Genomic DNA, 27,041 nt, shown 5'->3' on the forward strand with positions numbered 1-27,041 from the left:
ACGATTAGGCACTTTTGTTACGTCGAACGATGAATTGGATAATGGGCCGGTGGGTGTCCATTACTATACGTTCCCTTAAGTGGGTAAACGCAATTTCGTGCTTCGACTTCAGCAGAGGGGGTCACGTGGTCCCTATTTTTTTCATCTCAATCTACCGGACCGACATGGCCCGAAGTTTCTTCCTAGATTCCACACTCGCAGTCTCTGGGGAACAGTTGTTCACCACGAGTGTTTTTCGTCAGGGCAGTTCGAGTTTAATTATCCTCCACCCGCTGCTGGCTCAAGGTAATTAGACACGGTTACTCTTCCGAGGGAAGCCTTTTTCACTTTTCTGGGATAAGCGATCATTGTAGATGAATAATCGATCAATTTCACTAATTAAAATTAAGTGTAATCTATCTAGTTAAGGAAAGTTGATCCGAGTACCATGAAACTATTCGTGTTCCGGGTTGTGATAAAAATATCTTGGAAATGTCTCACTCGTGCATATTTATAGTCATCGGTATTTCGAATTAACGTCATGTGATGTAAGTAGGTTTAATCTCCCACCCACGTTCGTTGTGTGTTATAATAAAATACCTGGAGGATGAGTCACAGTAGGCAAATATTCACTTGTGTTATTAGTACTTGGATGTGTAATGAGAGAGTACGATAGCAGAGTTTGGGAAAAGATTAATCATTCTATTCATTGCATACTAAAACGATTCAGTACAATTTCTTTCGAAATATTTTGCTTCCACCCCAAACAAATACGGACTACAATGCCACAAGAGAAATTGTAATTTTTTATAAGTTTTCGGATGAGACTAAAGCTGAGCTCTTCCATAATCATACAGATTGAAACTCGAACTTCTTTATAAAATCATGAAATGGAGATCCGTTTGGATTTAATAACGTTGACTGTACTCACTGATTGCGCTACTAGGTGAAGAGTTTGGGCTGATTGTACCAGATGCTTTTCCAGTCAGTTTAATAAGCGAATACCATAGTTGTCTCGTGTCCGGATCGCAAATAATAAAAAACGTGAACAAAACGAAACCTTGTAAAGTAGCGGTGATACAAAATAGGTAACTGAATAGTAAACCACCCCCGATTTTCGCGAACAGACCGAATACCCAGGTGATTCCCAGTAGAAAGAACAGCATGATTCCGAGTCTAAGTTGCGCGATGACGAGGGTCTTATCGGCATGGAAGTTGGGTCTTTTATTCTGAGCCCCTAGGATGCTGTGAATTACACGAACGAACAGAAACGCGTTCAGAGAAATAACGATAATCACCGGTCCGAGGAGGCCAACGTACTGTGCGATTCCTGATACGTAGCAATAAGTCACCTTGGAATCGGTTCCCGGCATGTAGGCGTAAGGATCGATCCCAGCAACGATGGAAACTATTATCATAGGAACTCCCCAGGCGAATGCGGCTGCCTTGAGTAAAAATCTTGGTGGTCGCGTAGCGCCGAGAACCGTGACGTATCTCTTGAATTGGAGCCAGGCGGTCACCAGCATCCACGAAAATTCGGCAAGCACGGCGTAGTGAAGAAGTGCGCCAGTGACGATGCAGGGAATCGGGTAATTCACGGAATCCACGATCGGCAATATGCCGATTACAAACTTCTCCAGTCCCAAAGCCAAGGCCAGTTGGATCAGGACTTTGCTGCCGGGCTTCTTTCGCCAAGTCTTAAAGACGGTTGCTGTTATCAGGATGCCGCATACACCGACCATGGACAGGACGCAGCCAATCACCGTTATCACCTCGAGGGCCTGCCCGTGCTGGATGGAAACTGGGTCCCCAACTTCCTCTGGACCCGGAAAGTGGCCCAAAACTAGCTGCGCAAAGTGCGTCAAGTGAGAACAAAGACAGACGTTCAACTCACCGGAAAGATCTCGTGTTCTTCCGGAGTTCTGGCACCCATCTTCAGACCAAGCGCTGAAAGAAGCTACGGTAGAAATACTGACATAATCGAAGTCCCAGAAAGCGCATGTCTTCGTTTGTTGCGAGGCTCCCTTCAACGGTTTGAATAGAAGCGGTATCGGAAACGGAAGATTCGCGCCGTAGCCGGGCACCGACATGCTGATCACTCGACTGCTAACCTCGTTGGGATTTTGAGCTCTCAAACCACTGTCGAATACTGTGTCATCGTAGAAAAGAGTAGTCACAACCCTCAGAGGATCGTTTACGGTAGAATTTTCCATGCTCGAGTTGAAATTCGTGTAGTTTGGCTTCATTAGAAGGTCGAGCAGATTCCTTGGTAGCCAGGTCGCCACCTCAACGTCACCCAGTTCAGCGACGTTTTCTATACTATGGTCAGGACCCAGAGGCACGAGGTTGAATTCAAAGAAAGAGCTGGACACCACGGTGGAATTCGTGGAGTTTTTGATCAGTGCCAGGCCAGTGACGTTCGTGACATTAGGGTCTGATATGTAGATGATCAGATTCGACCTAACGATGCTGATCAATCCGTCATCTTCAGCTAGATATTCCGTGCTGATCGTCGTTGAGGCGAAGTCTAGCAGCCTTCCAAGAGAGTCCAGGAGTATATTAGTGGAATTCAGAATCACGGACTGTCTGAGCACAGTTTTATCTGTTCTCATCACCTTGTCCAGTATAATCGAGATGCGGGATATGTCTTCCAGCGTGACTTCCGTTGAAACGTGAGTCGCCGCCTCGTGTTCGATTATTTTTGAGAGGAAATAAATATCGGCGGTCGAGAACTGCTCGACATTCTCAACTAGCCTCAAAACTTCATCCCCTGATTCACGGTCGTATGCCTGAACGTTCCTGCTGATTTCGTAAAACCTCCTCGTTAACGGTGAAATGTCACTCGCGCATTCGCCGGATGGCTCGGACCATGCGCCCCCTTGCATGTAGCTTCCCTCGCAAACTCGGTGCACTGGAAGTCCCTTCGAGTCCAAGCAAATTTCTTCTGAAACAGCGGTAACCCCGACATGTGTATAAGGCCACACCAAGTGACTCTCACCTTTGCCAGTGACCGACCTCAGGCAACCGTCGCAGTTGCGTAAAAAAATGAACTTGTACGTTCGCGGGTTCATGGCAGCTAGTAGCTGAAACAATCGCTTCGACCTCATAAACGCGTTCGCGCTAACCTCTGCAGCAAAATTTTCATTGTCAAAGTATTTCGTGGTTACGTGACATAAAACACTTACGTTACCGTCCGGGGTAATTTTGAGGATTCGCATCAACCTAATATCCTCTACCAACTGTTCAGACGTCGTTTCCTCGATGTCGGTAGCAAGTTTTTTATACATATCGTAGAACGTCGGGTCGCATTTTTCGATGCTTTCACAAGCACCGATGACCTCAAGCCCCAGCGCGAACGTGTTCCCCTTTAGATCGTCGTAAGCAATCACAGGTTTCGTGGACAATAATTCTCCACCGACCGTGTGAGCCTCACAAATGTAAGAGCCAGGGCCTCTATCACTGATTTTCAGTCGATAAACCGTCTTGTGGATATCTACGTTGAGGTCAACGCGATCCTCGAAGTCGATGCCTGGCTCAATGTCTTTAGACGTCCATCGCTGATCCGAGATCCTCTTCAGTTTAACGTTCCGAATCAAGTCTCCATTCGCATCGGTAAAACATCGAATTCCGGGATCGGACGATGACAACTTCCACAGAGCTTCTTCGCCATGAACACTAAGGCGAAGCTGTTTATCGTTTTGGTAAAACTTCAAACTAATGCTGGGAGCAGGATGAATCGGTACGTCAATTTGGCAGAATATGCAACGTAGTTTAATGCTGGTATTCAAATTTCTGGATTCACCGTTCACAGCCATTGCCACGGTGTTGCTGGTGTATCTGCCGTCACCTCCTATCCAGCAAAACTCCGTCTCCTTCAAATCCCGCTTCCTCGCCACTCCAGAAAATAGTTGTTCGATAAACGGATTGTCTATTTGCGCGGTCGTGCAGCTGTTCATAGCCCCTCGCCAGTCGATTCTCTCCTCGCTCTTCATCAGATTGAAGCACCGCTCATCCCCCGGAATTGGTGAGGCAATGTACTTCGGGGGACAGGCACCTTGCACGAAATAATCCTTCTCCACGATACACAGGTAGGGATGAGTGGCGGTGCAACTCTCAGACCTCACGTTGAAACCATTCGATAAATCGAGCACCAGACACCCTTTGCTTCTATCTCCATAAGTCACCTTGAATGCCTCCGACATGTGGAAACGCGAACTCCAGAGTGGACCCGGGACGATCCAAAGCAGAGGACCAAAATTGTTCAATCTTTTAACGGGAAGCCACGTGGTGTGCAACCCGCGTTCTTTGAGGTGTTCAAAAATTGCGATTAACAAGTCGGTTTCCACGTCGTCGAAGATCTTGGGGGAAAACCTACAGGTGTTGGCCCACATTTCCCTGGAAACCATTATGCAAACGTGATCTTCCTTGCCACTGACTACTGTATATCCTGGAGGGCAGTAAAGTTTCGATTTTCTCGGGGAAACGTAAGAGCAGTTTGGCGCCACCCGGGGAAGCCATGTGTCTGAGCACTCTCTCTTGATGAGACGATAATCTTCCGAAAGACACAATGGATCGGAGTAAACCGACGTGTGGGAAAACGTCTTCGGCCAACTAACTCGGCCAACATTTCCTTGGACGCTGTCGACTGTGGATAGTTCCTCAGAGCACTAAATAGTAGAAAGATACATGTGCATATCATAGTTAATGGGCGGTTGGAGTAACCGAAGCGTTATTAACTATTGGGTCTTTTATAATCAGAATGGCAATGGATCATTTACCATTAAATTGATCGGGCTCACCTGATTGCGCGTTAATAAAACGCCATCGACTCGCCACGTCAAGAAGCCGACGACCAGAAATTCTGTGAACAAGATAAACAACTTGAAACGGGGTCCACGAGTTTATAGTGACTTTAGAAAGTTGCAAAGCGTAATTTCTCGAATTTTTTAGATACAACTTGACGTGCTTGCTTGCATATCATTTTCTGTGCTGTATGTTTAATCATGATTGTAACCACAGATACGAAAGTAACTGTTCAAGAGATAACACGAGCTGAAGGGCTGTCCGTACCACCGGGGAAAGTTAAAATGTTAATAAAGTTTGAAGCGCGGCAATCACTACCAGTTTATAAAGTAATAAAAGTTCCACTTATACCTCTTAACATTCCTAACAGGTTTGAAGCTGTCGGGCGACTGATGCGAACTGACTTTCGGATGGGCGCTTCCTGCGTCTTATCTAATGAGCATCTTCGTTATAAGCTATTTGCAAATAATTATTGTGTATCTTACACGGAGAGCAATGGTCTATTCGATACGCACTGGTTGTCGTAAACGGGTGATAAAAATTCGTTGACAACACGTTGTACTTTGATATAGCTATACCTGTATCACGAAATTGCATAATCTACTTCCTACAGCAGTAGAAGGATCAAAAACAAATGGTAAATGTCTTATGTTGCGTTTCAGAAAAATTAACGACAACCTACCATGGGGCGAACCACCGTTTTTTTGACGGTACTAGCTGCCGTCTTATTTTTGGGATCCGTCGCAGCTTACCCAAAACAGGTACCGGATAATTGTTCGAATTTAAACACCCACAATAATACATTGAACTTCCTGTAAACATGATTCAATTGGTATTTCATTTCAACTTTTGATTTATCAGAGTGCTAGACAGAAGCGTAGCGTCGATCTCAATGAAGTCTATTCGATGATCGGCTCGTATCGACTCCCAAAAGAAATTCATCCGACCAGTTATCGCCTCGAGCTACAACCTTTCATTAAGGAAGGCAAGTTCAAGGGCCGTGTAAAGATCCACATCGTCCCAACCGACAAGACTGATAGAATCACATTAAATGTTCATCCGGACCTACAAATTTCTCACTCGGATGTCAGGGTCACTCAACTGGATTCTTCTCCAACGTTGGTAGCACGCATTTATAATCCACGAACGAAGTTGAAAGTCGTTTCGTAATTGAACATTCTTACCTGACGATACAAAACTTATTCTAGAAAGGAAGCACGGCCATCCGGGATGTTGACCGTCAATGTGGCCAGGACTGAACGCCACACAAAGAGACCGTGGTACATCATTCACCTGGAACAAATACTAGACGTACAGGATCTCTATGAGGTCGACATCACATTCTCGGGAAATATTACCACAAATGCTACTCAAGGATTCTTCAGGAATCAGTACAAGGATACCAGCGGCCAAGAGCAGTAAGTGGACAGATTAAACTAGAATTCAGGAAAGCGACCGTCCAAAAGTGTTGAGTGTAACATTAAAAATATGTAATATTTGATTGAATTACCGTTACTTTGCAGTTTCTTCGTTGCTACTTATCTACGACCAAATCATGCACAAAGGATGTTTCCGTGCTTTGACGAACCAGCTTACAAAGCCACCTTTAATCTCAGTGTAACTCGGCCAAGAAATTACACGGCTCGCTCCAATACCCCGGTAGAAAAGACCGAAGATGTGTAAGTATTCGATAGGAATAAATCCAGCTTGGTAATAATGAATATTCATTTAATATCTGGCAGCTCCGTTCAAAACTCACAATTACTGATTCTATTTCATTTCATTCTAAGGTCGGGAGAACCGGACATTGTGTGGGATCACTTCGCACAGACGCCTCAAATATCATCGCATCAACTGGCACTCGTTATTTCTGATTTTGAAAGTATAAGCCCGACAACAAAGGTAAATGAAATGAACGGAAAGAGCCTAGACATCAGGATCTGGAGTCGGAAGGAGTATTTGGAGACCCTGAAAGCGGTCCCAGACAAAGTTGTCAAGATCATCAATTACCTACAAGACTTCTTTAACTCTTCAATCCTGGTTCCCAAGCTGGACATTATGGCTATTCCAATGTATTCAGCGTCCCAGGCATCAGACAACTGGGGCCTCATATTCTTAAAGTGAGTTTTAATTTGATTGCGTCAATTTTAGATCAGGCACTTGATCGGTACCTCACACATTTCCGCAGGGAGAGTGAACTGAGCAGCACTGGAGTCTGGTCTACGGCATACCAAATAGCCTATCAATGGATTGGACAGTTTGCAACGCCGTTTTGGTGGAGTGATTCCCTAGTGAATGAAGCCCTCAATTCGTATTTGGCGTCAATGACTACGCTCGAGGTATATATTTGCATGTACTATTGCAATAATTCAGGCGTTACGACTATCAACATTTGTCCCCCTGAACACTAATGGAATATCAATTGCTATGCAATTTCAGATATACCCCGATGAACTGGAGGGAAAGTGGCCTACAACCGCTCTCTACTCTCTTTACTATGAGTTCGGTAAACGGTTCCCGTTCTCCAGAATCAATGGAATCAGACAAGACGCCACTGCTGCCAAAAGTATGCCGTATTTTTTTCTTCTTAAATTGAATTTGACACAAGGTTACTTGGTGGATTAAAACGAATGAAATTAAAGCATTGGCGTACATTAGGCGACCGCTGTATAAAACAATAGAGTAAATAGGCAATAGAAGCTATCAAGATTTAGCGTGCATGAAAATCTCGACGTGGGTTTGTGTTGGTCTGTGTTATCTTAAATTTTATCGTTTGCGCTGACGGCAAATAGTTACGTAGAGAGACTAACTATTCTTATGCCGCTGCATGCACACGTAATGCACAATACAATCCGCAAGCATTACAATCACACTGTTAGGCAGAGACTGAACCATTGTTTCTTCTTTATTGCAGCTGCGTTGGTATTCCGAATGTTCAACTACACTCTTGGAAACGACTTGATGCAACGAAGTCTTCGGAGATTTATCCACAATCAGTGGCGAGAGTAGTAATGCCTTCTCTACTTAGTCGGGAGTCAAATCGCCTTTGTTCTATTGGAATAACTAATTCAAAATTGGTATTCTGAGCGGGTGTAATAATTTAAATTCGTCTCCAACCATTAAATAACAGTGTGTGACCGTCCATATTTAAACACTAGTACTGGTCGCAGGCTGTCTTAAGAGTATGAGAAACATCAGCCAAGGTATTACTTAACTTGCATCTCACTTTTACCTTCAACGTTAATTGGTGTGTTGGTATGAGTAGCTTGAGCATTAAGTGCGGTGATAATTGTTTTTTCCACGCGTCGTCTTGGAGATAGAGCTTCGTATGGTATTGAGAGAATCCTTCATGAGGTATCAAGCGAATACAAATCAAACTTTGATCAATTGACTCCCGACTATAATCTTTCATCAAGGTTTACTAGACGATGATTAAATACATTGAGGTTTAATATGACACAGAAAGTCGAGGACCTTTTTCGCGGATGATATTTACACCTGCTTGAACGACGTGGCCAACGAGTCGCAAAAACTGATTCCCGGTCTAACTTTGAACAACATTGCTGCCTCCTGGATCAACCGGGACAGATTGCCTCTCGTCACGGTCACTCGTGATTATGGATCAGGGAATATAACTTTCAGTCAGGTTTGTAATTAAAACCCTGCTCGCTACTCGCAGTTCCTGCCTTCGGGTGATTATCGACGAATATTGGTTGTGCGTTGATGCCTTGACCCAACCAGGTATTACGTAATAGTAGTTACCAGGATAATGGAATTCAATTGGCGTCGTAAACTTAGAGTGGATTCGTTCTTTTCAAGGGATCGTTCAGCCACTCTAAAGATTACTACTGACCCTGACAATTATAAACAGTATGATTGATGTCCCTGTACATAAATTATGTTTGCCAATTGCACCTGCATTCATCGATTGCTCTTCTCTACGCCGTTCATCAGTTTGATTATTTGTTTGTGCGGTAGGAAGTTTACTTGAGAGACCGACCTCAAGAGCCTTCTGAGAAGAGTAAGTACACTTGGTACATACCCATCGTCATCGTCTCCCAAGCCCAGCTTGACTTCAGTAAAACTGTACCAACGGTGTGGATGATGAAGGATGCGGACAGAAGCCTGACCATAAAAGACGTAGCGGCAAACGATAGTTTTGTTATTGTAAATCCAGAGGAAATAGGTAAGTGAGAACTTACCAAATGCAATTGAACTACATTCCTTAGTTTCACCTTCTGTTTCCGTGTTTCCGTCTCACCGATGTCTAAAGGGTGAACTCTGATTGTCAGGTATGTTCCCCGTCAACTACGATTCTCGCAACTGGGCAATGCTGGCCAAGTTCCTGCAGGGTCCAGAGAGAGAGAAAATTCCAGTTCTAACCCGTGCCAAACTGTTACACGACGCATGGAATATCGCATACGCCGGAGATCTGTGTTTCGAAATAGCTCTGAACATGACGCTGTTCCTGAAGGAAGAAAGAAGCCACGTGGTTTGGGAGCCGGTATTCCCGATGATCGATCACGTCGGAAGGCGCATTGAAAACAGCTGCGTACATCTCAAGTTTGAGGTAATTTTTACAAGGACCAAGAGTTTGGATTGTTTTAGTTGACGAAATAACGACATCTTCGACTTATTCTTGAACCGTTTTTCTTTTTAGGCGTTTATTCGCTCACTGCTAAAGCCTGTGTACGCGAGACTCGGAGAAATACCACGACCGGGAGAACCTCTGTGGAAAACGCAATTGAGAGGAGTGACGAAGAACTTCTTGTGCACGGCTGGATACGAACCTTGTATCAAGGAAGCGCGGGAGCAGTACAAGAAGTGGATGGCTAGTGAAGAACCGGACAAAGGAAACCCGTCAGTATCGTCATTACATGTAACATAATAATGATTCTCTTCGCAGGCTGATCATGAATTTAAGTTTACTTCTCTGTTTTTAGAGTGGCGCACGAATTCATCTGCCCAGTTTTCAAATGGGGAACCGACGACGAGTGGGACTTTGGATTAAAACGTGTGATAAACTTCCCGGTGAACTCACCGGAAAGAAACAAGAGCGAGCGTACCTATCTGCTTAAGACCTTGGCAGGGTGCCCGAAGGATGCATCAAAGATTAAAAAGTATGATTGCATAGCCGTATTACGAACATGTCACGCACATGGCCGGTTTTACACTTGCAATGTCTTTTCGTTTTCAGGCTGCTCGCGGAAACGATACTTGGAAAGAACTCTGACTTCACGGATGCGGACATACATCTGATATTCAGCATGCTAACGGGAAGCGCAACGGGATATACAACCTTGTTCAATTTCCTCTCTGAGAACTGGGACGAGATAAAGTTAAAATTCCAGGATAAAAAGCACCTTTGGGACGGAATCGTGAATTCCGCGACGTTGTCTTTCAACACGCAGGACGGCTACGACATGGTGTCAGAATTGTACGTCAGCCGTCAAGGGGAAGTTGAGACGACCGATGCTATTATAGAAAAAGCTTTGAAGAACATCAAGGAGGAGACGCAGTGGAGCGAAGAGAACCTGCCGGTTATAGAACGCTGGTTGACGGCGAACCTTTCCAAGGAAGATCTGGATGCCATAGCCGCTGCCAGCACCGCCACCACGACAATGGCCACGCCTCACGCAGGATAATTAGAAAAGTAACAAGAGTTATTATTTATGAGCCTTATGTTTCACGTACTGTATTCTCTCGCATAGCTCTTAAGTAGTCGGTAAAATGAATATCGTATTCTTTCTGTAATGGTAATTATCGGTATATTACAACGACGTATCTCACGCTGTGTACATTTATCGGGAAGAAGTTTTTCTTTGTAATTATTAATAAATAAAGGCAAAATACATTTTCAGCCAATACTACGAATAGACTTATTTGGACAAAAATCATTTTCCATCCACTTGCGACTGAACCCCAATTCCCGACGACTCGACTTCGAAAGGTGGAGTATACTTACAGAGATTTATCCGAGATGATGACCTTCGATGAAAGTTAAAATAAATTTAATATTCAACACCCTTAACATAATTTCGTTTCACAAACCGCTATTACAGTACGAAATCTTATCGTTTAGCGATCGTAGTCTGCGTTTAAAACTTATTAGTACAGAGCTCCGCGGCAAATTTTTAGCTTCTCGAATACAGTTACATTAAGCTGATTAGTCGATGGCATGCAACAATAATGTTATTGTTTCATCGTCCTATTCAGCTAACATTTCGTTTGCCATTCGAAACCCAGAGAATTTTTCGAGGTGCTGTATTACAGTTCTTGAGTTCATCAATTGTAATAACATCTGCTCGTATTCAGGCATTTATCAGAGTTACCAGTTATCAGAAAATGCACATCACAGTTCATTGCATCGTTAGTCGTTCGAGCAGATCTGCCACGTCCACGATATCTTCATTTTGCAATTTCCGGGTCTGTACTTGTCGATTCAGGTTTGTAGCAGCATTTTTAATATGTTCTTTCCATGCTGGTTTGTCGTCCGACTCTGAAACTGTGCAGAACACGACTTCGTTCACATCACTTTCAAGATTGTAAGAATATATTGATTTGAAACTGGATTTAAGTGCACTTAGCACCGTGCACTTAAGTTCTGGATTTCGACACACTAAATTTAAAATGAAAAGTCCGGTTTCTCCTATGCATTTTGCTACCGCCTGCAGGATAGACGTTTCAATGAACTGCTTTGGTGGGCAACTCATGCCCACAGTGGTATCTTTGCTGTCTACATCAAAAAGAATTGCACTGAATTTTCTTCCTTGATTTGCCGAGTCTAGAATAAATTTCAGACCATCTGCAATTTCAACTTTCAATTTAGCATCTTGTACTAGGCCAAAATAATTTGTTGCTATCTGGAGCATAGCTTCATCTATGTCGACTGCTGTAATATTTATCTGGAATACAGGTTGGAGATTTATTCAACAAACAGTTATGAGAAAATATGAACAGTTATCGATATAGGTATAAAGTTAATCAGTTTACCTCAGGTAGGCACTGACGCAAAAATGTGCAGAGACCTCCACCACCAAGACCGATGATAGCAATATCATTTTGATCAGCATTCTTTGCGATCATTGAAACTCCGACACTCATGTAGATATGATGCTCGCAAGCCAGATATCCAGGATCCACTACTTTTTTCGGTTTTCCTCGTCTTGATTTGACTTGAAACAAACAAAAATAAACAAATACAAACAGTGCAATGATAGTTAAAATGTACATAGAAGAAAAATACTTCTACTTCCTTACCGATTTTTAGTTTGGCTTCACTCTGGATGACAAATTGATTGTTCAGAAATATCAGTCTTCTAAACACTGAGCCATTATCATCTTCAATTTCTTCGATAACATATTGTCCACTGAATTTACTATCACCTTCATAGCAAACTTCGCGTTTTCCAACATTCGACGCCAAAGATAGATAAGGAATTTGAGCATCGTTACTGACTCCTGCTGGGGCCAAGTTACGAACAGTAATGCTAAGCTCCTTTTTTACTGCATCCAAACTTTCGTATGTATGCTCTCGACGCAAAGTCACTATTACCAATCTGTTTCTCTTGGTAGTTTTCAGCAGCTGCTGCCGACCCTCTTTAGTGCAAAAAAGCCACATTGTTTCTCTGTTTTGATAATTAGCTTTGTGTAAAGTTACGAATCTTCTCGATTTAACCATGAACAAACTAAAATTAGCAATTAACTTTTATGTCACTGTGTAAAATATTACTGGAATTGTTTACCTTCCTTGTGGAACTATGAAGGCAGCATATATTTCATTTTCCCTTGCATATGGCTGATCTAAAACGTACATTGTATATCTTAAATGCTTTTCTCCAGGTCTATATAAGTCCAAAGAAACCTCTCCAACATCCACAACATTTCCTTTATGAAGTCCCGAGCAAATAACTGCCATTTGTTGAGCAGACTTAATGGCTGAAATAATATCATCGGTAGTAGAAACGCGTTCTAAAGAACCTTCAACCAAGCCCACTTCAAGAACCTATTCAAATTACAAATTAAAGTTGGCAGGAAAATATTTCCTTCGCGTGTAAAGTTTCTGTGTCACAAGAAAAACAAGAATCTTACCAGTGCTGGTAGCTTCTTAAATTTTGTAGCAATTACTACAAACACTGGCATTGCACTACCATCTTCTTCACGGGTTTTTGCTTCAGCTTCGTAGCAGCGAGCTACTCTGAACATAAAATTAGCTTGAGGAAAATAGGAGAGTAACTTTCTAAGAATATGCTCTTGCAATAACGATACACAAACGTATCTTCCTCCAACTCTCAAAACTCTTGATATTTCCTGAAACACATGACCAAAGTTTTGACTGTGAAAAGCTTCTTTTTCCGTTTCACACTCCTTACTTACCCCAAACAGCTTATCTACTCGTGAAATAACATCCTCGCTTTCATCGGGCATCAAAGCGTCCAAAGTCCCTTTATCTAATACGACACTGAACTTATCGTTAGGATAGCTCATTGCTGTGGCGTCCATTTGTTCAAATGTCATGGCAGGTCTCTGCGTTTTATTCTGATCTATCATTTGCCTGATCACAACGTGCGATATATCGATGTTAGTGATATTCCTGAAACAATAAGACTTGCAATTAGGTACAGAGTTTTCAGAAAAGGGATGATACGCTACACTTCTTGCATTCTCTATTCAATTTATACCTAAATTCATACCTATAACCAACATCGTACAGATCCATGCTCAGTGTCGAGTTTCCACAGCCAACTACCAAGACGTCATCTTTTGGTTTTATATATTTGTGGAGATGCCCGCATAATTCTGGATACTCACCGTACCTGAAATTTATAAAATCACACAAACATAAATAAAATCAAAAAATTATTTAAATGGGCAACTGAGGATAGGTTAGGTTACGGCAGGTTAGCATTACTTCAACAAGAAAAAAATTGATCTCGTTTTACCATTCAAAGGCTTTCTTTCCACGCTTTGAAAAAAATGTATTCCAATAAGTTTGCTGACTGAATTCCTCGTGCGATTTAGGCAATAGATCCATTTTATTTATCTTTTCAAATTTTGCGCGATCCACGTGCTGCGCTCACCCCTAACCTTTTCTTTTATTTTTGTCGAACACTTTAAACTTGGTTTCCATCAAAACCGTTTCAAAACTCAATATGCTTGTGTAGCCAGAATATCAGCGAGAGAAATCCATTAGCGGCGTCCACTGGATTCCGAAACACGATTAGCTCATAGAAGCTGATGTCTATAGATAACGACGATCAACGGAATTCGCCCAAATCAATGCCTGTCGTCTGCTGAAAAGCTTCTTCGTGGCGCGTGTTACACAATCGCTGTTCATCTGAGGTGTGTTCTTGCGCAGCTATCTCTAAGCCTAATCTCCAAAACCCGACCGTATGACGGCCATCTTGGGTTTTCAACCAATCGCACTCGAAATTGTTTAGAAGATGGCTTCTATTCGGCCGGCGCAGTACTGGAAGAAAACGTATTGACCGGAGGAAAACACCTTATATTCTTATTCTTACATCACAGTTACAACTTTATTTGTGGTACAGGTTCGGAGCTACGTCTGTCCGTTGGCTCGTGCCTTATAGTTTGCGTAACTAACCTCTACGATCGAGGTTTGCTGCTGGTCTCCAATAGTGATTAGTGAGAGCGAGGATGGCGGGTGTAGTTCGTCTGCAAGGGCTTCAGAGGCTGAGAAACGCGTTGACAGGTGTAACCTCAAGACGCAGCATAAATTCCTCGTCAAAAAAATGCGAAGCCAAGAGTCAGACGCAGTGTGCGGAACCCCCTAAGGAGAACTGGGTGAGCTACGGTTTCGATCGAAACAGCAAGACCATCGATCGAAATGTTATGAAGCAAACATTATTTGTCACCGTCACCCTTTGCCTCGTTATTGGAGGATTTGGCTGGTCCTACTTGCCAGATCCATTGCTCAAGGACTGGGCGCAACGAGAAGCATACCTTTTACTTCGCTATAGAGAAGAGAATGGACTTCCTCTGATTGATCGCAACTTTATTGATCCTGCCAAAATCAAACTTCCAAGCGATGAGGAACTGGGCGACACAGAGATCATCATTTAGAGAATAAGTCAATCATGTTAATTTTCTCCTTGGAACTGCATGTTGTTGCATACGATAGTTGATATTATTTAGTGTAAAGCGTTACCGCACACCTGGCGAACAGCAAACTGTAGATGTATATTAACTTACGATACTAAAAAACTTACACTCCGAGCAAACTGCTACTATACAGTCTTCATATTCACCAGCAGATAACAATAAAATTTTGCGTACTAGCGATCCGATGTTTCTTCTTTCATTCACTCTTCGTGAAAAATAATCCTTAGTCAATCTTATTCTCACAGTTTGTCTTCATTTTTTAGGAATTCAGTTAAAACAGTGGAAAATAATTTTACATATTTACCATAAATTTTTTTAAATACCATTTAATATTTGTTATTATAGTTTTGTAAAACCTATGAAAAATATAATACACCTCCAAATTAATAGCAGCAGACGCACGTTGATGGAAAATAAGATCTACAGCGCTACAGTACTGAGCTAATCTGAATTCTTGTCAAAATTAATTGTTGAAAACTTCTACCACTCGTTTTTTTTATCGTCATATAATCTATACAAAACGCTGGCCAGAAATAGTCTCAAGTCTGTGAAAGTACCGATTTTTGTCCTCCTTTTTTATCCAACCTAATATCCCCATTTTGAAAATCCTTTGTTCAAATTAAAACTCGCATTTATGTATGTATGTAAAAATGCATTTTAACGATCGAACAAGTTCATTCAAAATAATTCTAGGTAGCATAATCACAATACATGTGTATAAATTAATATAGTAATTTATCTAATATCAGTGTACATACATGATACATACCTATGTATATGATTTAAAACTTGGGTATAACGACCACGCAAAATTCACTTAGATTCGCTATTACAAAATGGAATCAAAAATTTACATTACTCACAAGTCGTTTATTCTCGCTTGTCGTTTCAAAGTTCAAATGCAAAAAGAATTTCAGTTGATCAATTATTACTCTGCCTCTGTGACCTAATTTATGTTTTAGTTTTACGGGCCACATAGTAAACTGCCGCAAATAGGCCAAGCTTTAAAGTCGCGGTAGAAAGCTTTTGTAATTAAAAATGATTTATTGAATTGGTATCAACTGTACAAAGCATGCCGACAATCCGACTGTAAATTCTTATTATTTTTTCTCTGGTACTGTACTGCTTGATAGAAATAAGATTGAAATTAAATTGATAGAAAAAAAATCCTATTTCTAGACTTTAATTCATATAACATTGAATCAGTCGACAATTTTTGTATTCCTGTTTCATAATCATTGCCACGTAGGCTTCTGATTCCTTATAGAATTTGAATTTTACACGGCGCCGCGGATATTCTTTCACTAACATCGTACGATCTTGTTATTGTGCCGACGCCGTTGTAGACGGTAAGCCTGGTGTTGGGACAGGTGCCTGATTAGGATTACAGACAGGGGGATAGTAAGGATGGTTCTGAGGAAGAGTAGCACTGACGGTAATTGGGGGCATTCCAGGTAAAGAAATAGGTGTTGTCACCATGTGAGGCTGACTTACATTGTACGGCAAAGCTGCGCTCGTTGGGCCACTTAGCAAATTGTAATTCGGTAAGGGCGTGGAATACATAGGTATACCTGACGGCGGGCCAACATTGACCATGCTTGCGGGTGTAGGTGGAGTCAATGGCATACCCGGAATATTTGGAGTTCCGTAATATTCAGCGGCTTGTACAGAACCTGATTAAAAGTATGTACGTTCATTAAACAAGCAAAGAAAGTACTTGTACATGAATTTTAGCGCTACAGGTAAATACTATAGAAATGCATAAGAGCTATGGTACATTTCTACGCATCACTTACTCTGAGTTAAATTGACATCAGACTGTCCGGCGAACAGATGAGAGGTCGAAGTGGCAGTTGTAGTTGTTGCTCCAGCAGATACAGGATCTATTTGAGGAACATTATCGAGTTGTGGCAAAGTGGGAGAAACTGGAGTGACGGAAACTGTTGTAGGTTCGACAGTTTCTTTAATCGCAGAAGGCGGTGCCATTGCCGCATTACTTGTCACGTAACTTGGAGGAATGGAAAATCCAGGTGGTATATTGGTAACTGGATTACTCTGACTGATATGAACATTCGTTGACGCCGTTGTCGTCACGGGAGTTTTAATGTTACTCTGCAAGAAAATAATTACAAACTTGAAACTTGTAAAGTAATTATTAAGTAGCCCAACAAGAAATATGGACATGCTTTGTGATACGCGATAAGCAAGTAACTTATACAGCTTATAAAATGGAAATTACCGCATACGAATGACTACTGGCAGTGACTGATGGAGACGGAATATTTCTGATGGGTATTCTATGAAGGTATCCATAGCCAAGCCCGCATCCTAAGCTAAATACATATGAAAATGGTAAGAATAATCATTGTATCATGTTTGATTCAATTTTTTAACATGGTCTTAAAATCATATCACTGATCATTCAAATTTTCTTTGGAAAAAGTGATCATCTTCGAATGACGTAATGAAACTCATTAAAAATTACTCACCTGCCTTCCCCACCCCAAGTATTATTCGGAGTTACCGTCACCTCTCTGCAAGAATCTTCATTCGTATTGTAAACATAAAGTTTGAGTGGGCGCGACTCGTGGGCTTCAATTAATGTGAATATATCCTCACTTTCGTGCAGAACGGAGTCTGCGCTAATAATGTAATCTGTAAATGATTTTAATCCCGCCAGTTCAGCCGGTGACGAAGGATGTACTTCCTAAGATACACATATACATTAATTACAGAAGATATCACGTCAAGAAATAAAGTTAATAACTGTTAAAATTTAACAATTTTTCCAACAAAATTTCAAATAACTTTTTCAACTTTTCTTTAGCCAAGTTTTGTAAGATAGTAAATATTTCCAGTAAAAATTTTGGCTTTGGTAAATTACTCGATAACAAAAGGAATGAGCACTCTCAAAATGAATTTCACGTTCAAAATTAAATTGGAAGTGAAATCGAATGACACCAAATACGATTACGACCAAGTGATGTAAGAAAGCCGAGTACCGCAAGACCTACTGATTTTTTGGCGTGAAATTAGGTCAATCATACTCACAAGCACATGCCAAACATTTTCGTTAGCACCCTCAAACGAGCAAAACCTTATGCTGACACCGAGTAGACCTTGACCGCCCCAAGTCATGCTGGGGACAATCACAGACTGTCTGACAGACTGCGTTTTGCTGCTGTAAACAGTTATTTGCAGCTCTTTGTCGACACCAGCTTTTAGGAGTTCCTTTAAAGTGTCGTTGTCTTGATCCTGAACAAAGAAACGACAAAATTAAACCACAATTATATGTCAGCTAGTAGCCGTCCTGTGAAATCGATAGCTAACGAATGACTGTTCGACAAAAAAATTAAGACCAGTCGTAGGCAGGCTACCCTAGAATAGACATAATTTTGTTACAAATGCAAAATATGACATACCAATCTAGTGTTTCCAATTGCTACAATGAAATCGAAGAATGCTTCGAGGCCAGCCTTCTGTCCAGGAGAACCGTCCTGGACCTGTGAAATGGAGAAGTTTTAGTCTGATCGGGGATGAAGTAGACTGATTAACAGTGGGCGAATAATAGGTTAAGATGCATTTGACAGGGGAAACTTACGCGAAGAACGTGATAACCTTCCGTACCTCCGCCGGGTATTTCAACACTCTGGGATGATCCCATATTTACGAATCAATCGTTAATACCGCTGCACTGATACCACGATACGCATGCATTAAATACCGTTCCGAACGATTATTTGACACAACTGCTGATGGGCAAAAATTACGTGGCACGTCCTCTGACTACAAACTTATATCGTAGATCATAGATATCCACGACGTCGTGGCGAATGGCCTGCCCTGGAACTTGAAAGAGCAGAAAGTGTTCATAAATGCACTTACCCTACACCTGATTTGCCTCAACTCGATGTGCCAAATCGTTTGTTGATAAGTTTTCAACTGACTACGCTAAAGTATTCCCTAGGCTTCCGCCAATGCTATTGGTTGAAAACTAGGGAAATCGCACTCAGTTGGCACAGTTAGAAATGCTTGGAGCATTGTGCACAGTTGAATACCCTGCGTGCCGTGTTGCCAGTCATTTAGGCTTCAGGCGTAAATGCAAACACACTATAGTCAACGATTGTGCTATTCATCTGGATCTAGAAAAATTATCAAAAAGTTTATAAATGGATTTCTCGAAAGTGTCCCAAGACTAGATGAACATTGTTAGCGTAACGAAATTATACTGTGGAATTCATATAGGATGCAAGTTTGTCGCTTACAGGCAGGCAACCCATTTTTTATCACACGTGCACGAAAAGTGGGACTTTGCGTAGCAGTTTAGTGGTACGAAATTAGCCAATTTCATTTCAGTGTCGTAAAGATAAGTTCGCGTATGCGTAGTCTACAATGGCTTTGCTTTCGACCCTAGGGAAAAGCAGTTGGCTACTTGTAAAAACTATCGTGTACGACTCGGGCCAAAAGTAGGCCATCGCAACTCGTGTGATTGTCGCCTTCGCTCGCAATCGTCAACTTTCGTCCCTTGTCATAAAATACACTATCTGACCCCGACGCTTTTCTACTTGCGATCTGTGTTATCTGAAAACTGGCGATGATTCGATTTTCAGAAATCTATCTGATACTTAGGATAGTTTCATGAACTAGGTAAAGTGAAAACATGTAATAAGCACAGATATATTCGGATTACAACAATCATGGTCTATCATTCATTTCCTTGTAACACTTAATGAGTAACTACCCACTTTTTTTTGTTGTATGCTGTACGCCCGTAATTTCAAGGCGATGGTAACCTGAGGTTTATATTATATCCTAGTTTATAGGTATACCTTTGCGACATGGCGGGCTGCAGAGAAACTGGATTTACTTCTTAGTCGGCAGCTGCTTGGCGCATAGGTTGACACATATTCTAGTATGTGCTCAGTACATTGAAGATGTATTATATTCCGAACACATTATTCTCGACGACAGTCGGATAATAATATAAATACAGGTATTGATTTCATCGAGAGTCTCTGTTATTGCTTAATATCGACATCGTTAAATTTATGTAAGCGCAATTGTAGTGTCAGGAATCATAAACTTGGAACAGGAGCAGCTGGATGAGGTGCAGTCCAGGATTGAATGGCTGTTTTATTAAATATTAAAGTCAAAGTAGGAGCACAAGACACGATAACGCAAGCGAATAAAGGAGTGCATACAAATACGGGACAAAATAAGTATGCAATACACGTCAGAATTACTATTCTTCGTTAGTTGTGATGACCTCGTAGTCAGGATATGCCTTCTTCAAGAGTTCGACGGTGACGTTATGATCGGCCTTGCCAAAGCCCTGCAAAGACAGAATTAGTACTAATGAATTATAGACAGGTCGAATTTCGCCGAATCGTTTTGTCGGTCAATTATTGAGTAGAACCACACGACGAGTTGGAAACTGTAATCCTTTTCTACTTCGCAGTACGCTATTCATTACCGTTTCAAACGCTTCGACGAGAACGTATTCGAATGAATAATTTGATCCTAAAAACATATTTGAGGCAAAAAATTTCTGATCATAAATCTGCGAAAGATGTTTCTAAGAAATTTCTCAACTCAAAAGAGGGAACAACAAAGCTCTAAGATAAATTTCAGATGACTCTAACGAAACTGCGTCATGCAGTGCGCGTCAATTGCACTCTAAAGTTATTCTTTTAACGAAGTTGCAGCTTCAGCTACACTAATTATCCGCGAATCCTGGCCAATTGGCCAAAGCTTGCCAATATTCCACGAACTCTGCAAATGATCCTCAGAGTTTCTACGGTAGAAACACGGTTGCTAAGCCGGAATAGCTGGTCTATTATCACCGCAAAACAGATGCTCGAGTGTGGACTAACCAAGCACTAAAGATAACTGCTCGAAAAGTAAATAGTACCAGACCATGACGATATATCGTCGAATTTATACAAATATTTTCAGCTCGGAAAATAATACGCGAGATAAAATAATCGTTTTTTCTTGTACGATTTATTAGAGTGACAGGGGATATAACTCAAGTATTATACGTATACTTCCTCAGATAATGCTGTTGCAACTGCGTCGTTGAATGTGAAAATACTGAACACTCGAAAGATGGTAGAAAACGTGACGAAACCTCCACTTGTAATTTCCGACTGATTTTCGAACCGTTTTGAATTCTAAGGACCAAAGTATTCGGATCATTCGAGTGAGAATAAACAGCTGTCTCAATGATAAAACGTTTCAACGTTAGATGGCGTCGGCTTATGAGGCGTGGATAAAAGAAACAAAAGAAGTTAATTAATTAAGTAAAGAAGAAAGAAGTAAGGAAAAAAGAACCACCTCAAAGAAAACGTTACAGCCGCACAAGAAGGTAAAGTTTGCGGCAAAACGAACTTTATGCCGCCCGAATAACGTTAACAGTGTTTCTTCGCTCGTAAGAGAAGATTGATCGTTACGGTATTCAAAGCCAATAAAATAAGTAATTGCATGACACAATCACCGAACATTAACGCGCGACGGATCGGGATTATCACAATTTTTGAGTCAGTGAAGAAGAAAAGGTTTTTCAGTCACGCAGTTATACCTGAATTTTGTACTTTCCAGTTATTTGTAACTGTGCGACTCTCTTGATCACCGCGTTTTGCTGCCGTCATTATTTTTATTCCTTGCTTCTAAACGATCAAACTGACGCGTGCAAAATCAGGAACTATTTGTCTTCTTAATGCCCCTGTGTTTGCCCAGTCGAAAGCGTTCGTATACAAGGAGAAAAATAATGAAGAAAGTGGCCATTCAGTGAAATCGATATCCGTTTGGTCGTTTACCGAAGTTCCTCGGCCAGTTTTCGCATCGTTGTATCAATGTATTCCGAGATTCCATATTTTCGGTAACTTTTCAGCCCCGTAAGCGTAAAATCGGGAAACTTAACTCACGTACTGTTGGCTGAAGAGAGGAGGATTGAAAAGAAAATACACTGACAAAAAACTTTGGTCGTAATGACCAAAACTTAGTCCGTGAAACGAAATTTCAGGGTTAACATACATCCGAACAAACATTATTTTCACACAAACAAAAAGTTTTGTTGATTTTATAGTTCGCAGAAAACAATATGTTTTAGTAATGTCCAAGAAAATGTTTGGCACCACAATCCCGTAGATTCTGCTGCGATTGCGAAATCAGATCTACACAGCGAAATAATTTTGTAAAGATTGAAAAATGATCGTTTTATTGTTATGACTGAAAAAATTATCGTTTAATCGTAGTTTACGATACGTGAATCAAGTGCCACATCGATACATCGACGGAGAAATATGCCGTTGTGAATTGACAGGCTGATTCAACGGTATTAGACGACTAATGATTTAGTTCTGCTGATTACACCGGACGGATACCCGAAGCCTCTCAATAACTGCTCATCTTACTTCTCTTACGAGAAGGGATTTTTCACGCGTTACTGAAAGTATTTTACCGTTTCAACAAAAATATTTGTAGATTTACGATGTAACACATCATTTGATAGCGGTAATCAATTAGCAGCTTTCATGATTTCGTAATTTGTTACTGATTTTTATCCACCGAATAGATTTGGTAAACTGTATGAAACGATTTGGTTGAATTTACCAGAGGAGGGTATTCAATATTTTGATAATACCACAAAAAAGCATCATTTCATTAAATTGACTGAATTAAAATCGAGATTTCGTATTCATAAGTATATTTTATTCAATTAAATTTTTTGACGACTTGAAAACAATTGTTTCATTAATTTTGGTATTTACAATGAAACGTAACGTTCCCACGAGAAAATTTTCAACAAAATGCAAACTGATTTTTCAGAAATAAAGTAGAACGTGTTCTCCGAGTGTACTAGATGAAAAAATCAAATCGATAGGATTTGAACTCGATTGCTCGTATCAGCCCGATATTTCAATGAAAGATTGCAGAGGCAATACAAAACGGCGGCCACTCGACACTCCAAAATAATGATGGAACTAATTGGCGAGTCAATAACTAGAAACGGCGTGAGATAAAGGACAACAAACTGGTCGGAGGAATGACGTATATTAAACAAACCGATTTAATCTTCTGTCGCAAAACATATGTATATACATACATAACCACTGCAAATACCGAACAGGGGATGGAAAATACAATTTTAATTAACAACATTAAACTCCAGTTTATTTGTTCGCACAGTAGTAAACTCTAAAAGAATATAATTCCCTAAAACTAACCATAAGCACACGTCCGGCTTAATTTTTTTATCCTCACTAAACAGTGATTGTCAAATATTACTAGTTTCACAAACGAGTTTCGACATTTTCGATTTTCTTCACCGATCGTTGCTGACACTTTTACATTGTCGGTACTATAAATGGTTCGGTTCGATTAAGAAGCGATAAAAAAAAAAGGAAGAAAATCACCGACAATCAATCATCCGTTTAATAATTTTCCGGCGGAACTAAAGCGGGGAAAAATATCAATGATCAGTTGATATATTTGTTCATCTCTTGTTTCAAACCGTATCGATATTGCTCAGATGAATCATTTCCTTGTTTTTCAACGGAATTCAGACAGAGAAACGTTTTCCAAATCCTAAACACATTTGTATCGTAATAATGAACTGCGTTTGCATGGTATATCCGCACTTATTTTGAATTAATGTTTAAAAATCGGTTCGCCTGAGTCAAAAGTGTGAGAAAAAGTTGGGAAATAATCGGACAAAGCAGTTTCCCGAAATCCAATACCGTAGTAATATCGTTTCAGTTCGTGCGATACGATACATAGCAAGACTGCATCGAAAGGAGTTTTCCGTCGGAAACACCTTGAGCCGATAAAAATTGCTTACCTTGAACAAATACAGTTATACACAAGGTCTTGAAGTACCGTAGGAGTCAAGACTTTATATACTCATCCCGTAAACCCGGTTGGTTTGAATAGCTTTTCATTGTTCACTGTTATATCTCGAGAGCCTGCATTCCTTCCTCACAGGGACAATCAAGTTTAACCATAAACTAGAGCCGAGCAAATTGAAAATCCTAGAAACACGGCTTGATTCTAGAACGTCACGACGTAGTTTAAGGCGATCAAGCTTACCTTCCACGAATGTTATCACGTTCATTCGACCTTCGTGGTTTTGTGAAAGTCATCAGCATCTGCCAGCGTATAACCAAACGCGTCAAGTGCAGCCACGGTAAATAGAGTGGTGAAAAAGTTTAGATTGCTCTAGGAGAGTGAGGCTTGATAAAAAAAAAAAGAAAGAAAAAAAAAACAAAAAAAGGAAAAACAAAGTTGCCGATGACAGTGAAAACAAGCTTTCGTGGAAGTTTAGAACGAGGCGAGCGGATTCGTGCAGCGTGTGTTATAATTTGCTGTTGACTCCAATGCGCGTTACTCTTGACCTCGAGGTGAAACTGCGGCTTCGGAAGGAAAACGGTTACTGAAAACCTTCGATTTTCATCCAATTCCGTAGCCCAGGTTTAATTCGTTATCGACTGCGATGATACTACGGTGTATATTCACAGGTTCCAAAACACTTTGGGAACAGCGATTATCGTTCAAGAGCTTTCCAATTGCTCCCCCTCCCTTTATCTCCCTTTATGTCAAGGGTGTCTCGAATTCAATTGATCTTAGCAACACCTCGAGGAAACCTTTACTGTTCGAAACTCATTTGTTGTCCGCTACGGAGCGTGTAATCGAGGACATAATATAAATTGCGTTACAAAAGCCCCGAGTAGCTTTGCCTAACAACGGTAGCTTCTTTAAAAAAGCGAGCACCAATCCTCAGAGAATATCCAAGTACCTTATATTCAACTATACAGGAGAGTTTACATCGTGAGGGGTCGTCCATGAACTGTGTTAAAAGTTTGGGGTGAGGGGGAGGTGTCCATAAACGTAACGCTGCCTTTCAAAAATGCGCGATTTTTATTTTCGTGATCATGTTTGTATGTTTTTTTTTTTCTTGTTTTTGTTCTTTTGTCCACCTTATTTGAATTTGAAAATAAAACTTACCGTTGAAAAGGTAAAACGTTACTTTAGGGGGGAGGAGGGTTACAAGAAAACCTACGAATGCCAATGGAATGGGGCAAAAAAGCTCAAAACTGGTAACGCGGTTTATCGACGGCCCTTAAAAAAAAAAAAATGCGCCATATACTCCTAGACTAGAAAATTTCATGTTTTTCTACTGGACCGGTACTTTTTTGATTGTTGTAACAACACCATGTGTTACCAGTGTTGCCAATGCAGATTGTCGTGATCCTGTTAAGGTCCTCGTCAAATCCCGCCAAAAACCGCTTGACTCGTCTGCGCTATTTCACGCCAAAAAAAAAAAAACAAACAAACAAACAAAACGCCAACTCCAAAAACTAAATCCGAAAAACCAATAAAACCCAACGAAAACGTGCTTCATTTGTTTGTGTTTTTTGATCCAAAATATTTTTATCTGATGGTAAATTGGAAACACTGAATGCGAAGTTTACAAATAATTTTTTATGCATTCGAGTTTTTCGGTAACCTGTTTGGAATTTGTTCATTTGGAATTACGTTTGGATGTTGGATTTGTTTATTTGAGATCATATTAGACTCGTTACTTAGGATTATATCGGATTGTAGTTTTACTTCATTTGGTTCTGTATTTGCCTGTGGGTTTAGTGTATTTTCATTTGCGATACTTCCGATTCGTTCATTTGAATTTTTAGAGCAGAAAAAAATCAAACCATCAATTTTCCCGTTGAAAATATGAAATTGGCGAAAATGGCCAATAAAAAAGCCGAATTGATTTAAAAATCGCCAAATTTCCCGCCAACCTCTGAACAGATAAATATTCTCACCAAGAATCTTTCAAAACCGCCAGGTTTTGAGTAACGTTGAACGTATCCTGTAACATTAATCATTCCAACCACGAAGGGAAGAATGAAGTTTTTTACTGTGACCTAAGAAGGGGATTGAATAAAAAAGGGTCACTTCGGTGACAGTGGCAGACTTGTAACAGTTTGTAACAGTTTGTAACAGTTTGTAACTCACCATTGATCTGCCGTAAACCTTGATCTTCTTATCCGCAGCTTTGTGCTCGATGAATCCACCGCCTATGCACTCAGTTTCAAGACGCGGTGCCATGTCTTTCAAAATCTTCTCCTCCACTTCCTCGTATATGTGTGCTGGAATTTGATAAATCAAAGGACGGAATGAGCATCGAGCCTTCTCGGAAGTGAGAATTATTCGAGCGAATGGCGAACGAACGAATAAAGGATGCGTACATGCTTCGAGTAATTTAGCAGCGACGTTTGCCGATTCTTAGCTTATTTTCTTGGGAAAAGAAACTATTCGCGCGTGGATGTGGAATTCTAGTATCGCATACCCGCTCTTTCAACTTACAGGTTGGAAGGGCAATGTGAATGAATACCTTTGACACCGAGAAGAAATGTCGATGAAGTGAAAATTTCACCGACTGATCTCTGGAGGCATTCCGCACATATTCGTTGCTGAAAAAGTCTTTTGCTATTACGAAATACGAGACTATTGAACGCAAAAGTTGGCCAAGTCAGACGGTGATAAAAATGGACGAACCGTTTTTTTTGTCCAACTTGCGCTTTCACAATTCGTTCGTACATCCGACTGCAGGTGATTTGTTACGATCTACGAATTGGATGCCGCAACTAGGCGAAATATAGTCACTAATCACACCGTAGGACCAAGTCAGAGAAGTTCAAACGCATATCATGGGGGCGGCAGAAAGCTACCTGGATTAACCTTAAAAGGTCAAAGGTCAAGTGTCGGCTTTACGCGTCCCCTGAGCTGCCGGATTTCGTCACATGGGCTTTCATTTTACGATCTGCCGGTGAAAATGCTTCAAATCCAGAAAAGGCTGGATAAACGGGGGTTAAATCTACGTATCATACACCAATTTTCAGAGGTCACGGTTGAATAATTCTATCCTCAAATGTATCTACGCGCGTTTCGCGTGTAGACCGAAATCTTATCGTCAAGCATCCGTGAGCTACGCGGTATGAAGAAAATTGCGAAACCCCCCCTTTTTTTTAAAAGGCAATACGCTATGAAACTAGAAATACAAATGCGTTGGCTTTTTCTGGTATTCGATACCGCGTTTAGGATTTTGTAAAAACTGATCAATAATCCGAAAGAGG

At 40.9% G+C, this 27,041-nt stretch overlaps 6 protein-coding genes across 11 annotated transcripts in view; 2 read left to right on the forward strand and 4 right to left on the reverse strand.

Annotated features, from left to right (window-relative positions):
- Positions 1-3: 3 nt before the first annotated feature.
- On the reverse strand, positions 4-5,154 carry LOC124216880 (uncharacterized). 2 transcript variants are annotated; one of them, XM_069135324.1, is made up of 4 exons: positions 5,134-5,154; positions 4,779-4,840; positions 1,956-4,646; positions 4-1,826 (listed from the first exon to the last, which is right to left on the reverse strand). In XM_069135324.1, exons 1-4 carry the CDS (start codon positions 5,141-5,143, stop codon positions 888-890), a joined length of 3,702 nt encoding a protein of 1,233 aa, XP_068991425.1. In that variant the 5' UTR covers positions 5,144-5,154; the 3' UTR covers positions 4-887. The 2 variants fall into 2 exon arrangements, with proteins under 2 accessions (XP_068991425.1, XP_068991424.1); XM_069135323.1 differs by having other exon boundaries at positions 4-4,646.
- Positions 137-10,647, forward strand: LOC124216866 (aminopeptidase N). Its single transcript, XM_046621925.2, has 15 exons — positions 137-285; positions 5,445-5,543; positions 5,644-5,900; positions 5,991-6,200; positions 6,306-6,461; positions 6,573-6,902; positions 6,971-7,121; positions 7,222-7,348; positions 7,697-7,787; positions 8,245-8,428; positions 8,761-8,968; positions 9,075-9,352; positions 9,443-9,642; positions 9,726-9,902; positions 9,980-10,647. The coding sequence occupies exons 2-15, from the start codon at positions 5,466-5,468 to the stop codon at positions 10,425-10,427; spliced, it is 2,895 nt and encodes a 964-aa protein (XP_046477881.1). The 5' UTR covers positions 137-285; positions 5,445-5,465; the 3' UTR covers positions 10,428-10,647.
- Positions 10,648-10,776: 129 nt separating this feature from the next.
- LOC124216869 (eEF1A lysine and N-terminal methyltransferase homolog) lies at positions 10,777-14,093 on the reverse strand. The gene is made up of 8 exons (XM_046621927.2): positions 13,725-14,093; positions 13,476-13,598; positions 13,159-13,375; positions 12,874-13,092; positions 12,528-12,787; positions 12,043-12,410; positions 11,776-11,957; positions 10,777-11,687 (listed from the first exon to the last, which is right to left on the reverse strand). Exons 1-8 carry the CDS (start codon positions 13,814-13,816, stop codon positions 11,142-11,144), a joined length of 2,007 nt encoding a protein of 668 aa, XP_046477883.1. The 5' UTR covers positions 13,817-14,093; the 3' UTR covers positions 10,777-11,141.
- Positions 14,094-14,439: 346 nt separating this feature from the next.
- NP15.6 (NADH dehydrogenase [ubiquinone] 1 beta subcomplex subunit NP15.6) lies at positions 14,440-14,865 on the forward strand. The gene has a single exon (XM_046621949.2). The coding sequence runs from the start codon at positions 14,440-14,442 to the stop codon at positions 14,863-14,865; it is 426 nt and encodes a 141-aa protein (XP_046477905.1).
- Positions 14,866-15,535: 670 nt separating this feature from the next.
- Positions 15,536-18,753, reverse strand: Grasp65 (Golgi reassembly-stacking protein 2). The gene is made up of 7 exons (XM_046621935.2): positions 18,506-18,753; positions 18,327-18,407; positions 17,956-18,159; positions 17,394-17,611; positions 17,144-17,237; positions 16,701-17,016; positions 15,536-16,577 (listed from the first exon to the last, which is right to left on the reverse strand). Exons 1-7 carry the CDS (start codon positions 18,566-18,568, stop codon positions 16,228-16,230), a joined length of 1,326 nt encoding a protein of 441 aa, XP_046477891.1. The 5' UTR covers positions 18,569-18,753; the 3' UTR covers positions 15,536-16,227.
- Positions 18,754-19,567: 814 nt separating this feature from the next.
- LOC124216877 (14 kDa phosphohistidine phosphatase) overlaps positions 19,568-27,041 on the reverse strand; it is a 127,036-nt gene continuing 119,562 nt past the window's right edge. For 4 of the 5 annotated variants that reach the window (XM_046621942.2, XM_046621941.2, XM_046621946.2 and 1 more), the window contains 2 exons: positions 25,921-26,054; positions 25,662-25,829 (listed from right to left, as the gene is read on the reverse strand). In XM_046621942.2, coding sequence (XP_046477898.1) covers positions 25,677-25,829; positions 25,921-26,054 — 287 coding nt within the window. In that variant the 3' untranslated portion in view covers positions 25,662-25,676. Of the gene's footprint in view, positions 20,237-25,661; positions 25,830-25,920; positions 26,055-27,041 lie in introns of those variants that run through there. The other variant, XM_046621947.2, reaches the window with a different exon arrangement.

The sequence above is a fragment of the Neodiprion pinetum genome, chromosome 4 (assembly GCF_021155775.2).
Source record: "Neodiprion pinetum isolate iyNeoPine1 chromosome 4, iyNeoPine1.2, whole genome shotgun sequence".
In the NCBI taxonomy this organism is placed as follows: domain Eukaryota; kingdom Metazoa; phylum Arthropoda; class Insecta; order Hymenoptera; family Diprionidae; genus Neodiprion; species Neodiprion pinetum.

Bases quoted from the DNA above. Each gene is read 5' to 3' on its own strand.
- LOC124216880 (XM_069135323.1), bottom strand. The intron at 4,647-4,778 runs GTGAGCCCGATC...TCTACTATTTAG, and splicing joins TTTTATTAACGCGCAATCAG to TGCTCTGAGGAACTATCCAC.
- Grasp65 (XM_046621935.2), bottom strand. From the start codon at position 18,568: ATGGGATCATCCCAGAGTGTTGAAATACCCGGCGGAGGTACGGAAGGT. The intron at 18,160-18,326 runs GTATGTCATATT...TTCTTTGTTCAG, and splicing joins CAATTGGAAACACTAGATTG to GATCAAGACAACGACACTTT. The intron at 16,578-16,700 runs GTAAGTGATGCG...ACTTTTAATCAG, and splicing joins TGATGTCAATTTAACTCAGA to GTTCTGTACAAGCCGCTGAA.
- LOC124216866 (XM_046621925.2), top strand. From the start codon at position 5,466: ATGGGGCGAACCACCGTTTTTTTGACGGTACTAGCTGCCGTCTTATTT. The intron at 7,349-7,696 runs GTATGCCGTATT...TCTTTATTGCAG, and splicing joins AGACGCCACTGCTGCCAAAA to CTGCGTTGGTATTCCGAATG. The intron at 9,643-9,725 runs GTCAGTATCGTC...CTCTGTTTTTAG, and splicing joins GAACCGGACAAAGGAAACCC to AGTGGCGCACGAATTCATCT.
- NP15.6 (XM_046621949.2), top strand. From the start codon at position 14,440: ATGGCGGGTGTAGTTCGTCTGCAAGGGCTTCAGAGGCTGAGAAACGCG.
- LOC124216869 (XM_046621927.2), bottom strand. From the start codon at position 13,816: ATGGATCTATTGCCTAAATCGCACGAGGAATTCAGTCAGCAAACTTAT. The intron at 12,411-12,527 runs GTAAACAATTCC...TTATCAAAACAG, and splicing joins TTCATAGTTCCACAAGGAAG to AGAAACAATGTGGCTTTTTT. The intron at 11,688-11,775 runs GTAAACTGATTA...CCTGTATTCCAG, and splicing joins TGCGTCAGTGCCTACCTGAG to ATAAATATTACAGCAGTCGA.